The 16,328-nt window shown below is 55.9% G+C and overlaps 1 protein-coding gene and 2 long non-coding RNA genes across 44 annotated transcripts in view; 1 reads left to right on the forward strand and 2 right to left on the reverse strand.

Moving 5' to 3' along the window:
- Nucleotides 1-16,328, forward strand: part of LOC118154474 (uncharacterized) — a 158,799-nt gene that overhangs the window by 3,598 nt on the left and 138,873 nt on the right. For 9 of the 34 annotated variants that reach the window (XR_013518645.1, XR_013518659.1, XR_013518665.1 and 6 more), the window contains exon 1: nucleotides 64-290. The exons of 6 other annotated variants lie outside the window; for them this stretch is intronic. This is a non-coding gene — a long non-coding RNA (uncharacterized LOC118154474). Of the gene's footprint in view, nucleotides 1-63; nucleotides 291-5,205; nucleotides 6,849-7,805; nucleotides 13,634-14,577; nucleotides 15,566-16,328 lie in introns of those variants that run through there. 19 more of the 34 variants (XR_013518646.1, XR_013518653.1, XR_013518657.1 and 16 more) reach the window with 9 other exon arrangements.
- LOC144576588 (uncharacterized) lies at nucleotides 3,427-5,333 on the reverse strand. Its single transcript, XR_013518685.1, has 3 exons — nucleotides 4,876-5,333; nucleotides 4,721-4,774; nucleotides 3,427-4,333 (listed from the first exon to the last, which is right to left on the reverse strand). It is a non-coding gene; the product is annotated as an uncharacterized LOC144576588 (long non-coding RNA).
- Nucleotides 13,479-16,304, reverse strand: LOC118154473 (uncharacterized). 9 transcript variants are annotated; one of them, XM_035303785.3, is made up of 5 exons: nucleotides 15,784-16,304; nucleotides 15,023-15,186; nucleotides 14,738-14,826; nucleotides 14,542-14,632; nucleotides 13,479-14,455 (listed from the first exon to the last, which is right to left on the reverse strand). In XM_035303785.3, the coding sequence occupies exons 1-5, from the start codon at nucleotides 16,091-16,093 to the stop codon at nucleotides 14,444-14,446; spliced, it is 666 nt and encodes a 221-aa protein (XP_035159676.1). In that variant the 5' UTR covers nucleotides 16,094-16,304; the 3' UTR covers nucleotides 13,479-14,443. The 9 variants fall into 9 exon arrangements, 5 of the variants coding, with proteins under 5 accessions (XP_035159676.1, XP_035159673.1, XP_035159675.1 ...); XR_004744385.3 differs by having other exon boundaries at nucleotides 14,738-15,186; XR_004744388.3 differs by having other exon boundaries at nucleotides 13,479-14,632; nucleotides 15,023-15,190.

Here is a 16,328-nt window from a genome sequence, read left to right on the forward strand (position 1 = left end):
GGGAGCCGCGCTGACGTCACTGCGGGCCGTGCCCGCCCGAGAAGGCGGCGCTGGGAGCCGCTCAGAGCCCAGAGAAGCCGCGCGCGGCCAGGAGCCCCCGCGCCGCCACTGCCGTGCCCGCCTCCCTCAGCTCCCTGCCATGCGCTCGCCGGGGCAGGGGCTCCCGGAGAGCGGCGAGAGCTGGGCCTGAGCCCAGGAACGCGCCTGATTCGGGGCGGCAGAGCCGCGGTGCCCGCAGCCGCCCCACCCGCGCCGTTGCCTCGCTGGGGCCCGGGTCCCCTTCCCGGTCCGTAAGTGCCACTGCCCGCTGTGTCTCGGAGAGGCTGGGAAGCGAGGGCTGGGGATGAGGGCGGTGGCCTCGGCCAGGGCAGCGTCAGGAAGCTGGGCTGGACTGAGAGAGGGGGCTGGGGCATCCCTGCCCGGTCCCCTTGGGCAGCTCAGGCGGCTGGGGCTTCCCTTTGCCGCTGGGGTGGGATGAAGGGCGCGCTCCGACTGTGTGTGGGAGGCGGGACTCAGTCATCCGGGGCAGAGGGTTATGGGGCAGTCAGGAGCGCCCAGAGGTGAGGACTTTGGGTGAGCAGAAAGGGGAAGGGCGCTGGGTCGGATGGAAGTTGTGGGGCTGCAGACCTGGTTAGCAGGAAGAAAGGAATGCTTCTGAAGTGAGGTTCTGCTGAGTCCCATAATCGCCCTCTCCCTAGCCACTGCCCCCGATTCCTTCCTTCTTATCCCCTCCCCCACAAAAATAATAACCTAGAAAGCAGCTTCCTGAAAAAAATATTTTCAGAAAACGCACCACACAGCACTCACTCTAGACAAGATTTTTGACATGTTTTTCCCCCTCTGAAGTGGGAAGTTGTTGGGAAATTCTGTCCGCTCTGCTGGCGACTCCGTGCCCCAGAACAGGTCTCTCTGATCTGTCCGTGGGCGTCTCTGCAGCCACCTCCAGCCTAGGCTCCACTGAGCTGGGGAAGAATAAGGACATTGGTGGAGGTTGAGCCAAGTGAGGGGCTTCTTTGGGAACTGGGTTGGTGGGGAAGCTGGTCCCGTTTGGACCCATCAGAGCAGGGAGGTAACAGAAGGTGGGAGAAATTCCAGAGCCAGATCACAGAAGCAGTATTGGAGTCCAGAAAAACACACTGAGTCTTTGTGGCTGGTGATAAATCGAGGTGCTGGGCCTAAAGGGAGCCCCTTTTTAAGCCTGCATATCCTGGAGGAGGGCGATTCTTAGGCCATGGAGGGGAAGAGGATGGAGTTTGAGGGTCTACCTTTCAATCAAAGAACAGAGGCCAGAGGGTAGGCTAAGTGGGCACTGAGATGAGGGCATCAAACAGGGTCCACCTCAGGACTTCCATTAGTAGTATCTGCTGCTGGAGACCCCAGGGAAGGGGTAGTGCTCTGTTCAGGCCTTTCCAGGAGGGGTGTTTTCAGGTTCCTACCTAACTTAGGCCTCCCCAGAGCCCACACCTCAGCTGCTGAGGAGAGAGGCTGGATGTGGGAGCCAGAGACAGCATTACACTCAACTGACCACGTGTAAATGAAGGCGAGTGTGCAGGCTCTGGGACCTCCTGGGTGCCGGGAGCTGGGTCCATCTGAGCTGGTCTAATGCTGGGTCTCTCAGCTAGCAGTCCTGCCAGCCTCCAGACAATAGGGAGATCAGCTTAATCAAACCTCGTGCCTGAGGAAGGAACGAGGGAGGGAGGGAGGGGCAGTAGGGTGAGGGCACCCTGGACTTAGCCTAGATTGTGGCTGGAGACACTGTCTCCTAATTAAGAACCAGTGAGGCTCAGGAAAGGAGCACTAGCTCCAGGCTGAATCACAGGCTGGGTGGCTGTGTCTGCCTGGAGTAGTACCTGGGGAGTTCCATCCGCCTCTGGCTCCCAGCCTCTAGATGAGGGCAAGTCTGGTCTTAGTAGAAGGGAGGCTGCACAGGACTGTTGGCTAGGGTCAGAACTGTTCCCCTCTCCTGCCACTTAATACCTTAATTTACTATGTCCTGAAATAGAAGGCGCACTCCTGTGGATTGTCAGGTCCCCTGTACTGAGTTGTGTAACTACCAGTAGGAACTTGGGCCAAAGCCAGCTTGGAGTCCAAGCAGCTGCCACTGCCGATGGGTACAAGAGTGTACATGTGTACGTGCATGGGCAAGGTACCAGCCACCTGTCTTAGGCTGGCTGCTAGATGGGTGTATGGGCCAAATGTGTGAGGGGGTATTGTACAAATTTGCTGAGTCGAAGGAGTGCAGAGTACGCCTGTGGTTGCAGCAGGGACGGGTATTTCTCTTGATCTGGATATGGGAGTTTCACGGCCAGGAGCTCTCTTTCCTCAGTAGAGGTTTGAATATGAAAAATGGAGTCTCAGGCCCTCAGTGAAGGTACCTAGTTTCTGAGGCTCTGTCTTTCTCTGGCTGTTAGTTTTTCCTGGTAGCTGCAGGTGCCCGTGGAGCCTGGGTTCAGGACTGAGGGGAGGAGGTGGAAGAAGTTCAGGGCAAGTGGGAAAGGTGGAGAGACAGGCCTGGTGGGAAGCTCTCAACACCGTGGCCGAGCCCGAGTGCTGCCACTGGCGCTTTAGCCTGGGTTCCCAGTGGCTGGCCAGACTCAGTACCTGATCTTCTGCAACTTCAGAGACTGTGCTGAGGCTGAAGGCCAAGGCCAGGGGCTTGGTGTGGGGAAAGTTCATGGAACCCAGACCCGGCCTGAATTGCAGGCAAGGGGGCAATTTGGGTCAACGCTGGTGGTTGGTCAGGTTCTCCCCACTTGGTCTGTGAATTGGCCTGCCCAGCAGTCTGCCAGCCTCAGCTGGCAGTGCCCGGCCCACACAATGCGCTTCTGCCTGGTGTCAACCTGGATGGCTTCCCGGGCTCCTGTGAAGCTGTGCGTGGAAGCTGGCTGCCAACCCACAGAGACTGCAGCTGCCTTGACCCACTGGAACAGCCTCTTCCTCCCAGAAGCCTATGGCCTTGAGGCTCCGTGTCTCTGTGGCCTTCTTCCTGGGAGTGGGGCTACAATGAGGTGGAGGAGCACTGATCTGGGGCAGGTCCCACTCAGGCAGGGTGTGGGAGCCTCCCTGTGGCCAGCCTCACCTGCTCCCAACAAGGGACTTGATTTCCCAAAAAGACAGTGGAGATGTGGCTCTGGTGATAGTGGCCTCCTGCATTTGAGCTGAATCAAAAGCAGGCTTTTAATTTTTTCTCTCAAAGCCCCCACTCGCCCTAGGCTTGCAGGCCAGCCTCCGTGCAGTTACCGTGAGTCTCGCTGAGGAGCCATTTTGTGCAGCATCCTGCTTAAATCACACTCTGAGGGGCTCATTCCTCGCTCTCTCTTCCCCCTCGTTTCCTCTCTTTCTTCCCTCTCTCTCAGGTGAACCAGGCTTCTGAGCCCCTCCCTGCCTCCACAACCCCACCCTTCCCACCCCTGGGTGGCCCGAAAGGGCTAGGGCTCAGAAGGCCGCCCACACACACATCAAGAAGGGAAGAGGGTGCAGGTTCCTGGAGCTGCAGGAGGAGGGAAAGCAAGGGGCGCCTCCCAATTATGGAAATCCTTGGAATTAACTGTCTCGGGCCCAAATTCAGAGCTTCCTTCCTGAACCGTGGCTGGCCTCTCTGTTTCCCTGCTGGTTTAGCATCCAGGGCCTGGTTCACCTTCTGGAAAAAGGAATGTGTCTGCGAAGTGGGATTTTGAGGGAGACATGTAAATGCCAGGTTTGGTTGGTCACAAGCTGGCTGGGATGGGAGCAGGATGTCACCTGCCTCTGATTGAGAGTTGGGATGAAATTAGAACAAACCACAGACAAGCTAGTGGGGAAAGAGGCACTTGACAAAATCCGGAACTTGACAAAATCCACTTGGCATTTTTAGGGGAGAATATGGAAGGAATGGATTTTTAGTAAAATCATGGAATCTTTTCTCAAACCATCCACTTTTGGCCTCTTGTTTCCAACCCATCATGCAAGGGTTTTACCTGGCCCAGAGTGGCCTAGTGTCCCAGACCTCACTAAAATGAATCTGCATGGGTACCTCCACCTTACCCATGATGCCTGTAGACAGCAGCAGCAAGAGTCTCTGTGACTCTGTGACCGCTGGAAACAAGGGGATCCACTTGCCTAGTACAACATCAAATCTCTCCCTAGCTGTTGAACTTAAGATTTTTTCTGGGGGCATCTAGAAGCAAACATATTGCAATTTTCATATTTAATCCTTTGCCTCTTGTGGATGGCTGACAGGTGGAGGTGAATCGTAGGGTCCAAGGCGGGAGGGTAGCCGCAGCAGCAAGGAAGAAGGGGGTGATGACTGAGATGAGCACGCAGCAGTGTGCATAGGCCACTCACATCTGGAAGGCTGCAATGGTACCACCAGTTCAGGTGCCAAGCTCAGTTTAGGAGTGATTCTGGGAGACCCAAGGTGGCAGTCCCTGTCTACTGTTGTGGCTACTTGGAGTGAGTAGGCCAGGTGTGTGCAGAGAGCTGGAGGAGAGGGAGGCATGGCTTTGTGCTTTCATTTTTTGATGAAATATGGATTTAACCAGGACCCAAGATAGAGTCTAGGACTTCTCCAAGGTACTTGGCACAATCTGTTTTATACTCTGGGTGTGACTAGGAACTGGGAGAGAGAAGGGACCCAGCAGCCTGGTACTCAGGGCCAAGGCCAGGGCCTGGTCCAAATGGAGCTTAGCTCAGGAGCCTCTGAGCGCCAGGTGTTATGGGTGGGACACCGACCTGCACTCACCTGCAGACTTAATTCCTACCCCAGTCCCTTGTCTTGCTGCGTGGGCTAGCGCTACTGGAAGAGAGAAGTGAAAGGTGAAACAGCTTCTGCTCTCGGTTCCACCCCCACCCCACCCCGGGGAGATCGCCCCGTCCTATCACGCGCATCCCCTAAACCTTGTCACTGGAGCATCCTTGTCTCCCTAACTCTGATGGTCTGCAGGGGTTACCAGGCTCCCTGGGCCTTGGGGGTAAGACAGAGGAGTTTGGGGGAAAGACCAGATGGTGCGCACCCAGGAGCGCAGCCCTAACGCTTCGGAGGACAGAGGGGGCGCATCCTTGCCCTCGGGGCGGGGGAGCAAAGAACGCCGAGGCCATTGTCAGGCTGGGTGGTGCGGAGCGCGGGAAGGGGGCTGGGATTTGAATGGGAGCTTGCGATTGGCCGATTCCTGGCCTGACGTCACTTCCCCGCGGGGCAATTAGCCTGCGAGAGGAGGCCCGCGGGCCAGTGAGCTGGGGGCGGCCGGGGCGCCCGAGGCTGCCGAAGCGCTTGGCGCGGGTGCCCTCCTTGCGCCCCGGGACGCCGTCGGAGCAGGCCGCTAGTGCCAGCGCGCGGAACGGGGGGTGGGGGAGTATGCGCGGAGAGGGCGAGGGAGGAGGGGAGCTGGGCGGGGGCTGCCGGTCTCGGTGGCTGGAGTCGGAGTGTGAGTGTGTCTGTCCATCCCTTCTGGCTCTCCGCGCGCGCCCCGGGACCCGGGAGCGGCGTCCGCTCAGGCTCCCGCGCCCGGCTGGCAGCAGCACGTGGAGCCCACGGCACGGCAGCGGTGGTGGCGAAGGGAGGCCGGTTTCTCTCTTTGGTTATCTAGCTGTATGAGTGCCACAGAGCCGTCATAAAGCTAGATAACCGAAAGTAGAAATGACTCTCATAACTTCTGCGTGCGAGCGCCCGCCCCGCCGACCGCCCCGCCCCGGCCCACAAGAGCCCCGGGAGGCGAGAGGAGCCCAGCGCCTGCCCAGCGGACTCCAGTTCGACGGAGCGGCCGCGCCGCGACCAGGTACCTGACCTCGGCTCTCTTCAGGGACACTCGCAACGTCTGCTTTCCTCCAGTCCCCCCTTTTCCCGGCCCTCCACCTCTCTCCCCCAGCGCCGGAGCAGGAACCCCTAAAGTGGAGCAGGCCGGGGAGAAGGAGGGGGTGGGGTTGCAGAGGGGTCGCTGGAAGGGGAAGGCGCCAGCCTTCTCCTTCACCCCATAAATCAGGCTAGAACAATCCACTCTCGGAGCCGCGGACGGGGATTTTGGGATGCAAATGCGATGTGAGAGAGACAGCGGCCGGTGGGGGGTGGGTTGAGGGAGTGAATGGGGTGGGCTGGGGGCTGCCCTACAGCTAACAATGCGGCCTTTATCGAATTATTCGACGAGTCAGCCCCTGAGCGCCATTAGCATACGGCTGGGGGGTTGCCGCAGCTTCGCCCCTCGGTGAGGTCAAGTTCTTGATAATTTGATCACTTTTCACGGGCTCTGGCAGCTGCCTTTGTGTGCAGTTGGGGGGTCTGTGTGCAGCGTGAAGCGGAGCAGAACTGGCGGGGAGTGCGCTCAATGGCAAGGGGCCAGGGCAGGGGCCTGCCTCCCCGACGGGCCGGCCCTGCCCTGCATACAAACCGTGCGCCGGCGGGCGGGCGGGCCGGAGAGCCGCAGCTCGGCCTCCCACTACCTTCACTACAGCACCGACCGGGCTCCTACCCGAGCCTCCTCAACTTCCGTAGAGGTTAAGGTGCAGGCAAGCTCCCAGAGTCCCCCGTCCTCCCTGCCCCAAGAAGTCACGACATAAGATGTGTTACAATGTCTAGCAAATAAAAAAGCAATTGGGGGAAATCTGAATTCGTTCCCATGGCAACCCAATGCAGCACACCCGGCCACTCGGGCTCCCAGCCCCTCTTCACTGGGCTCAGAGTGGGGCTTGTCCCTGCTCACTGCGTGGGGGTCCCCCTTGAGGTTCTCATCTGCCTTCAGGTCACTTTTCTCCCTGATTCCTTGGCTTGTCCTGAAGCTCAGGGCTCCTGAAGCTTGGGAAACCTCCTGGGCTCCCCCACCAGTGGCTGTAGACCAAGGAAGGGACCCTGCCAGGCTTCAGGGAAGAAAGGAAGAAAGGTAGGTTCAGACTCCCTGATTGGTAGGGGGGCTTTCTAAGTAAAAGGGTAGGTAAGTGCTGTGATAGACAGGCTGGAAGGAACTGACACCACCGCCCAGCCCTGACCCCCCATCCCCTCATCCTTTTACAAAAGAGGAAGCAAATCTGGGGGTCTAAGTGGCTCCCTAAGGGTCAGGACACTCAGAAGTGCAGAGCTGGACTCCAGGCCACCTTACCTCCGTCTTGGCTCACTTTACTCCCTAGAGCCTCTCCCTCTGTGATTTTCATGGCCCTTTGCCCAGCCCTCTTGTAAAAATAGAAATATTTTTCCATCTTCACTCCCGTAAACCCTTTTTGTTCTTGGCTTAACAAAATTATTTTTAATATAGGTTATATGTGTAAATGGTTAAAATTCAAACGGTACAAAAGGAAAACCCCTTGGCCCTGGGGAGGAGAACTGTGTGGTGCGGTGGAAGGTGGAGGGAGGCTTTTCACTGTATACCTTTGGAATTGTGAACCGTGTGAGTGTATTAGCATTCACAGTAAAATTAAACAAAAATACAAACAAAAGACCAGGCAGGGAAAGTCAGTTGCCCTCCTCCCCAGTTCTCCTCCTCTGAGATCATCACCGGCAGAAGGTTTTCTGAATCCCATCGTACCCCTCCTCCATTTTGAAAGGCCAGCCTCCCCTTTTTCTGACAAGAGGCTGGTAAAGGGTGACTAGAGTGTTTCAGGATCCACGAGGCCATGTGCCTCCCTTGGGCGTCCTTCCCTTCCCAACGCACCTGGGAGACTGTGTGCTGATGGTGACCTCATTTCGGAGGAAGAAACCGGGGCAGTGCTTCCTGCCCCCTTGCCCCGCACTCCCTGCCTGCCTCCCTCACCGGCCATCCTGTGTGGGCAAGCCCTGGCCCCTGGCTTCTACCTTCCCCTCCCACCACCCCATCCTTTTGCTGTGTTGCAAGAACTAGTCCTTCAGTAGCTAGGGTGGCTTTGCAGCTTCCCAGCTGTGTCTACACAGTTCAAATGAGTCTCGTTTTTAAACACCACTGTCCCATACCATATGGGCAGGTGTGAAATCGGAGTCGAGGTTCTGATGAAGGAGTAGATTGTGCAGGGGACAACGCAGCATTTTTCCGCTTTCTACGAAAATCTGTTGATGCAAATTTCCCGCTTGAGAGAAAGATCAAGGCAGCAGGGCGGTGGATGGCGCTACCCATGCCAGTTCTAATCTCCAGCAGCCAATCCCACACCCTCCAGAAAAGGCCCTCAGAGAGAGGCCAACCATACTTTTGGCCTCCTGGTGCGAATGCTTGCCCCTAATAGAGTAATATTCGAATCCCCTTTGGACACTTAAAGCCCAAGGCGCAGACTCAGAATTGGTGCCTGGGCCCATCAACTTCTTCCCGCCTGCCTGGACCTGGAGTAGCCAGACGGGCCTGAGGCCTCCTCAGCCCCTCCTCTCCTCCACTCCTGTGCCCCAGGGAGGCTTTCCCCAAGCCGCCACTGGCTCCCCACGTTTGGGCTCCTTTTTTGTCTCCGATTTGTGCTACTCTTTCTTCATCCAAAAAGGCGTTGGGGATCCCGAGAATCTGCTGCAGCTTGGAAGCCAAAATCTCAGAGAATCTTACACCTGGAAATGGTGTAAAAGGCACCGTGGCTCCCAGAAGGTCGCACAGCCGGCCACGGACAGGGCAGGGATCAGGACAGCCACCGTGGCGGTGAGGAGTCCAGGGCTTTCTTCTCTCTGGTCCACGAACTCCCAGCTCCAAACGCTGCGGGACTGCGTGGGCCTCTGCCCAGGCTACTAAAACGCGCGGACGAGAGGCGGCTGCGGCGCGGCCCCGAGGCCAGATCTCCACCGGCGGGGGAGTTCTCGGCCCGCACCGGCCCGACCTCCCGGGAAATGGGACCGGAGCGCTGAGGGAGCCCGGCCAGGAGGCCTCCTAGGACCCAGCCGCGACGCTGAAAAGCATGAAGGGTCGGAATTAGGCACTCATTTAGCGAGCGTTACTAATCCGAAGTTACAGCGCTAATTCCCTGATCCGGCCGCTCCCACACGCAGCGCCGGGATTAGAGGCGCGGCCGCCGCCCGCCCCGCCCTCACACCCCAACCGCGCCTGCCCCGCGCCCTCGAGGCTGCGGGCTCAGGGCTAATCCGCCGCGCCGCGCTCGCCTGGGCCGAGCGCGCGGCGGGGCGGGCCCGGCCAGCTGGGGCGAGGCGGCCTGTTCGCTGGCTCCGGCGCCCGGGTCCGGGCTGGGCAAGGAGCTCTCGGCCGGGAGCCGCGGGGCAGCCCAGGCCGGACGGATGCGCCCTCCAGGCGAGGCCGCGCGGTGGAGAACCGCTGGGATTTCTCCAGCCAGGGTTTGCGCACCCACAGCAGCGGCCTTTGGAGGCCGCGGCGCCATTTTAGTGGCCTTCCTTCCTCCTTGGCGTCTTTCGCTTGCTGGGTGGCCAGGTGTCCCCAGCTCCCCAAGCCCGCCCTGACTTCGGCTGCTCCCTTCGCCAGCCTGGATAGAGTGCCCAGTCAGCTCCGACCTAGGGTGGGATGCGCGTCACCATGGCGACAGCTAGGGCGCCCTGGCAGTGCTGCCCATCGCAGAGGGCGAGTCTCCACTCCGCGTGGATGGGCGTGAAGGGAAGGTGGGGACAGGTACGGAGGAGGGGAGATGGAGTGAGGACGTGGGACCTCGTCCCCATTCCCACCCCATTCTGCCTAGGGTCAGTTCAGCTGAGTCAGGCCAGGGATAATGGATGGTGTGAAAGGGGGCTGGATATCGGCCTGGGCTTGTCCTGCGGCCGCTCTTCCACGAGTCCTCCCATCGCCCCCAGGACCTAGATCTGGTACAAAGGCCCATCTTGGTTTCTTATTCTCTTCTATGTCTTTCTTCCTAAGACAGTGGTGTTCAGGAGCCCCCCAGAGGTTTCCCCCAATTTTCTTGCTGTTAAGTGCTGTGATTTTAGAGAAGGCGCTTTCCCTAGGTCTTAGTTTTTGCATCCAGAAGATGGGCTACTGTGCAGACTTGTGCATGGAAGGCCTTGAGTGGACACTGGTTGTCCTACCAGTGTTAGAGCTCCTTCTCCCTCAGCAGGGAGAGCAAGACCTTTGGGGGCAGGATTCAGAGCCTGAGGATGTCCCTTCTGTCCAGGGCAGCCAAGTTTGGGTGTCTCCTAGCTTCCTAGAGCCAGCTTTTCATCTCTCCTCCAGACAGCTGGGAGAATCGGAGAGGAGGGGAGGATTTTTAAAAATAGAGCCAGGGCGGGGGCTGTGGCTAGAACAAAACCTTGGTCAGTGGCTCTGAGAATGGGCTGCGGCAGCTCCCAAAGTGCTGGCTCCTTCCTTCAAGCCTGGTCCGGCTTAAGCACCACTTTAAGTGGTCCCAGCATTCACTGGCCAGCCCCTCACCGCAATTGAGCCGCAGGGGTTTGAAAAGAGGGCCAGGGCCTCAATGACAGGACCTTGGGCCAGGCTAATTGGTTTTGGTTCAAGGGGATACTGGATTTGTGAAAAGCTCCAAACCGCCTTTCCCACGGCAGAGCCAGGCCACGGCTTTAAGGAGTAGGGTTCGAGGAGCTTGGGGCCAGGCAAGGAAGCTGGGAGTGAGATGCCTTCAGCTGATGACCTCTCATGGCCTAGACAGCCCTCTGCTTGGAGACGGCAGGAAGCTGTTGTGAGGCCACTTCCAGGGGCACCTGCTTTTAGGCCAGTCACGTACTGGAGAGTCAGCTGGAGACATTCCTAACCTCCCACACGTGGCTGTGCCAAGAATGGGGCCTCCTTTTTAGGCACACCTTAGTGGTAGAGAGGCCCCGTTTTTCCCAAGTGGGCTCATCCAGTAAAAGAAGCCAGCAATGGCCATGTTTAATATTTCTTGCCCCAGGAGCTGGACCAAACCCAGGCTTTTATACTCTGGGGGGATCCTGGACTCTACCCTGAGGCAGATATGCAGTTGGTCTCAAGGTGATAACCCACTTCTGTCTCTTGAAATGTCCTTACACTACCCTGGGCACAGACAGACAAAGCAGAGATGAAAATGAGAAGGAGGCCCTTGGTACATAGAAAAAAAAAGGTCAAATATTTCTGTTCTCAAAAGTCCAGCATTGTGTTATTACTTAGATCTATCATCATTATAGATAATTTTAATGTAAATGCCTTGAAGCATATATTTTAAGGTGTACCAGTTACCTATATGTTTGGACCAAATGATTGCACATTTGTATATAAAATATACCCATTCTATGTGTGCATATGTATATGCATGCATGGTCTATATACCAAATCATAGGCTTATATTAACAAACAGTTATGTTAAGGATGAAGGCAGTGTGGGGTGCTATAAAACATCAGCTCTATTTAAAATAATAATGTTGCATTCACTGAGACCCTTGTTTCATGGTTCATCGTGTGTTGAGGGGAGCATTCCAATGTGATCACCGGCTAAAGAAACCTCCTACCTTTTTTGTTAGCATCCACATTTTTTACTGTTTGCCCACTTGAGGCACAAAAGTAGGAGAAAGGCACTTTGAAGAGATATAGAACTCTGTGTATCACATTTTCCATTTTTATTTCAATTTTTAATTGCCCAGAGCCTAATTTCTGTGAGCCTCTGCTGATTTGCACATTTGAGATTCATGTGTAAATATGCATGTGGCATGCGTGCACGCCTGGGCCTCCTTATCACAACGTGTGCGCTCTCGGTGTTTAAATACACACAATCCACATCGACACATGATTATGGGCTTACGTATTTGCTTCTTCTCTAGAATCAGGTTAATTTTCCCTTCACTAATCCTCAAACCCATTAAGTTCCCCACCTCCCCACCCCCACAAAAAATTGCAAACCCTACCACAGACCAGTGGTCTCACCCCACTTCTCCAGCACGCAGTTCTCCAGGCAGGGTGCTGGAGTGGAGGTTCCTATTAGGCAGACTTCATTAATGTTACCAAATACACCCCGGCACATTTACTCGCCTACTATGAAGTATTACCATAAATAATTAAAATTAAACTGCACTTGTCAAAATAAATGAACAAAGTAGAGTTAGTGATGTCTTTGCCTTGGTTTGCTTGGTTTGCTTACTCACTAATTTGAGGAAAGAAAGAAAGTGAGAGGAGGAAAGAAAGAACACTGCCACAGACTGCCGTGGGATGAGCAGAGGAGGGGGGAGAGAACAGAGAGAGACAGAGAAGGGAGACAGAGGGAGAGAAGAAGGGAGGAGAGAGAGAAAGAGGGAGGGAGGGAGAGAGGGAGAGAGGGAGAGACAGAGACGGGGGGAGGGGGGGGGAGAGAGAGAGGAAAACCCCTCAGTCATCTGCCCTTGGGTTTCCAGTCATTAGGGCACTCTGGGAGGCTGGAATGCAGCCTTTAACGTCAGCTCATAATGAATATTGAGGTGTGGACGTGGAAGGAGGGATTTCTTTGTTTACTGAGGAATGGCCTTGGGAGTGGGGGAGAGGATTGCCTTTAGGGATTAAGGAGTGGGCTTTGTTTTTATAAAGGGTCTTACTTCTTTTCTGAAGTTTTCTGCAGCTAATTGATTCAATTCAGACATTCCTCCTCCCCACCCGGCTCTGGCCCAGTGTTTGTGAGTTGTGCAAGCCCCATTTCCCCATCTGCTCTGGCCTCTTTTTCCACTGTGACCCTTGAAAAGGGTGTGAACCTTCACATCAACGAGATCACAGGCTGTGGGGAAATCAGTCAGGGGCCGAGACCTTTGTATGGATATGTGTGTGATACAGATGCACACACATACACACGCACATATATTAATAGAGGTATAATTCACATCTAGAAATAGATCATAGGTGTACAGTTCTGTGGGTTCTACAAATGCGTTTATACCCATGCAACCAACACCCAAGATAAACCTCATTTCCTGCATTCCGAAAACTTCTTTCCTACCTCTCACAGTCAATCCCTGTCAGTCCCCATTCCAATGTCTCCTACCATAGATCAGTTTTGCCAATCTAGAGTTTCATATAAATGAAATGTATGTCAGGGCTTTTTAAAAAAGAATTTATTTCAAGTCTGGAGGGAGCACTATCCTGGAGGGAGCGCTCAGCCAGGCTGAGCGTGTGTCTAGGAGCACTGGACTTGTGTTAAACACTGTCCCCTTGGATGGGTCCAGAAGTCAAACCTGTCATTAGATTTTTTTTTTTTTTTTTGACTGGGGGAGCTGGTGTGGGCTGGTCTTCCTCCAGGAGAGCCCTGTTCTTGCCCGAGGTCTGTTAATGAGCTGGGGACAGGTGAGCCTCACACATTCCAACTTGGCTGCCTTCAGCGGCATCCAGGAGCTGTGGTGAGCTATTAATGGAAGGTGCTGGCTTTGTGCTAATTAGAACTTCCTTTCAGCTTCCATCTGCACAGACATTGGAGCCCCTCACTGGTCAGCCTCACTGTCCCCACCCCCTCAGTTTGCAACCTAGTTTTTGCTCCCCCCATGAATTAGGGGGTGCTAGGAGTGGAGCTGCATTTTTCTCTCTGGACAAATCCCGGCTCTTTGTGTTTTGCAGAACTGTAAGGGTGGCATGTCTCATGCCTTATCTCTCTTGCTGGGGTAGAGATGGACTTGGAAGATGGAGTGGGAATGGGGTTTGGGCACCATGGCCAACCTCCTAGGTAGGCTGGTCTTACATCATCAACCTGGGTTTGTTTTCTGAAAGGCCTCTCTCCTCTGCCGTCTGGAGACTGTGGCTTCAGACCCTTGTCCTCCCCATTACACCTAGTCCTGATGTCTCCCAAGTCTGCTGGTACCTACCCATCTCAACTGCAGCTGCCATCTTCCATCTCAGGCATCCCACAGGTGGGGGCTGTGTCCTTGTCCCTCTTAAAAAAAAAAAAACAAAACGATTTTTTTCTTTACTTTTGCTTTTTATTTCTTTCACATCAGGCCCAATGGACATCATTTTTTTTTTTTTTAATGGAGGTTGTCTCTTACAGAGGTTTCATTGAAAAAGAAGAAACAATGTCACATTAACGTCATTTAAAGAAAAAGCACCTCTCAAGAATGGAGGCTGGGAAAGCTAGGGCTTCCTGCCTGAATATGAGTTGGGATGCAATCCCTTGTGGGGAACTTGAGAGGAGCGTCTCCTCAAAATGCTTTCTTTAGCTCCTGAATCTCCTTAGGTCTCCACTGGGGCTGTGTGTAAAAATATCAAGCCCTCCCTGACAATGCATCTCATTCTCTTCTGCTTGAATTACCCTGATAATGAGAGGTCACCCATTTCTTGGACTTTGTAGACTAGGATTTTTAAAATTGGGAGTGAATTACTGGACAGTGTGACATGTCACCAGGTTCCCTCAAGATTCTGGACCTATGCAAAAGAGGGGTGGAAACGTTTCTGGGTTTCCCTGAAGGGCTGCAGAAATTCTCTGTCACTGGTCATCGGGAGAGCAGGAGGACTGGCATACCTCTGTGGCCTCTTCTGCCTCTGCAGGTGACAATTCCTGATTTGGGTCACTAGGGTAGAAGACCCAGGACTATCCAGGACCAGGTTGATAAACTGGCATCCAGATTCCAGAAGGGCAGCAGCTGGGGGCTGGAGGGATGCTCGTGCCTGTGGCTCAGTTCTTTTGCATGCTTTGGCCTTTCCAACTCTGTATCCTTGACAAGTTACATGCACCTCTGGGTGAAAAGGGGACAATAGTACCCATACCTCCAAGGGTCATGTGGGAATTAAGTAAAATATACAAATAAAGTGCCTGGCATACAGTGGGCACTGAGCAAATGGCAGCTCTTTTCTCCAGGCTGGGGCAAGTGATGCATATAAATGTCTGGAACTGAAGTTCAAAATTCCACCTGCTGGAGACAGTGAACACCCCAATACATACGAAAATCCCACAGAAGGACAGAGGACCCACTGCTCTCCTCCCAGCAGCCCTCCTCCCCAGCGCATGCCATACACACTGGGCCTGAAGTGGGAGAAGAATCCAGACCCCGAAGAAAGGCTTGTGGAGCGGGATTGCAGATAGGTGCAAAGTTCCCAGCTTGGCTGCCTGGGGAAGGGAACATAGAAGTGTCTTCAGAGATTTGAAGGACTGACCTACTTTGCCAAGAGGTCTGGGGCTGGGAACCAAGGGGGTGCTGCCGGGAGGCCCATGTTAGCTTGGGGTACAACATTTCTAACAGCTGTCGCTTGCGGAAAATGGGGTGGGGTTCCAGCTCTGGAAGGTTTCGAATCTCAGGATTCACCAGCGGCGCTGTCCGGAGCAGCCAGGGTTGTCCCAGGGCGGTCTCGCGTAGGCTCTCCGCGATGCGATGGCTGGGTCGCAGGTGAGAACCTCTAGGTTCTCCATTTCCCGAGCTCCAGCTCGCTCCCTTCACTTGCCCCAGCGGCATCCTGGTTGGAAGTGTGACTATCTGGCGGGTAAGGAGATCCAGGTGAGACGGAGCATGACCCTTGTTCCCTTTAGTGGTGCCTCCTCCCCGATTTGTCTCCTGCATCCTGGGAGGGCATGCTTGAGGCACCACGAGCGCCCAGCACCGCCCCCAGGCTGTGGTTGTGACCTGAGGACCCGTGCACCCCCGCCCCCAGGCCACCGCCCAGGGACCCTGAGTGCGCGCTTCTGGGCGGGCGTGGGGGGTGCCTGATTTCTCCGCTCTGTTTTACAGTGATTCCCCTGCTGGTGCCTCCCTCCTTGGCGCAGCTCCGCCTGCGATCGGCGCCCTCTTCGCAGTCACGAACTCGCGAGCAGCTCGCAGCACTGACTGGTAGGAGGGCCCGGCAGAGGAGAGGTGAGCGCCCAGAGCCAGGGAGTAGGAGGAGGAGCGGGCCGCCCGCACCGCCCCCGAGGCCTCTAAGAGCGGGCTGCGCGCTGGAAAACTCCAGCATCAGATTGGGAGTGCGCCTGTATTTTTACCTGGGTCACCAGAAAGACGAGTCCCCTCCTCCCTAGGCCCGGATCCAAGGTCATCCCTCACCCCCAACCTGTGAAACGGCTTTAACGACACACCTGCTGGCTTGTTGTGCGCTGTAACATAATTTGGCAGAGCACGGCGTGTAGCACACAGTGGGCGCAAAGTAAATGGCGGCTCTGGCGGTTCTAGCACAGGAGGCGGCTGCTCGGACACCCGGCGTTCGCGGGGCCTGAGGCGCTCGGTGGCTGGAGCCTCGGCTGGGAGTGGAGCGGCCGCTTCCCGCCGGCGCAGGATCAGGGCCTGGGCCCGCGCCCTCCACCCAGAGCTCGGGAAACTGTAACAACAGGCACGAACTCGGAAGCCGCGGTGCGGCGAGAGCCTGGGGCAAGAGTCGTCTCCAAGCATTCACACCTCGTCTACACTAGGGCACCGCCTGGGCCTACGGCCTTCGCAACCCGAAGCGCCCGCCGCCCAGAGCCGGCATCGGGCCTGGAAGGTCTTCCCCGCAAGCCCCAGAGCGCGGGCGCGGGGTTGGGGGAGGCGCCCACGGGGCGCCGGGGGCTGGGGAGGGAGGAGGGAAGGGCGCCGCAGGCCCGGGAGGCCATTTTGAGAGCGCGAGGAGGGGCGGCAAGATGGCTGC

The sequence above is a fragment of the Callithrix jacchus genome, chromosome 6 (genome assembly GCF_049354715.1).
Source record: "Callithrix jacchus isolate 240 chromosome 6, calJac240_pri, whole genome shotgun sequence".
Taxonomy (NCBI): domain Eukaryota; kingdom Metazoa; phylum Chordata; class Mammalia; order Primates; family Cebidae; genus Callithrix; species Callithrix jacchus.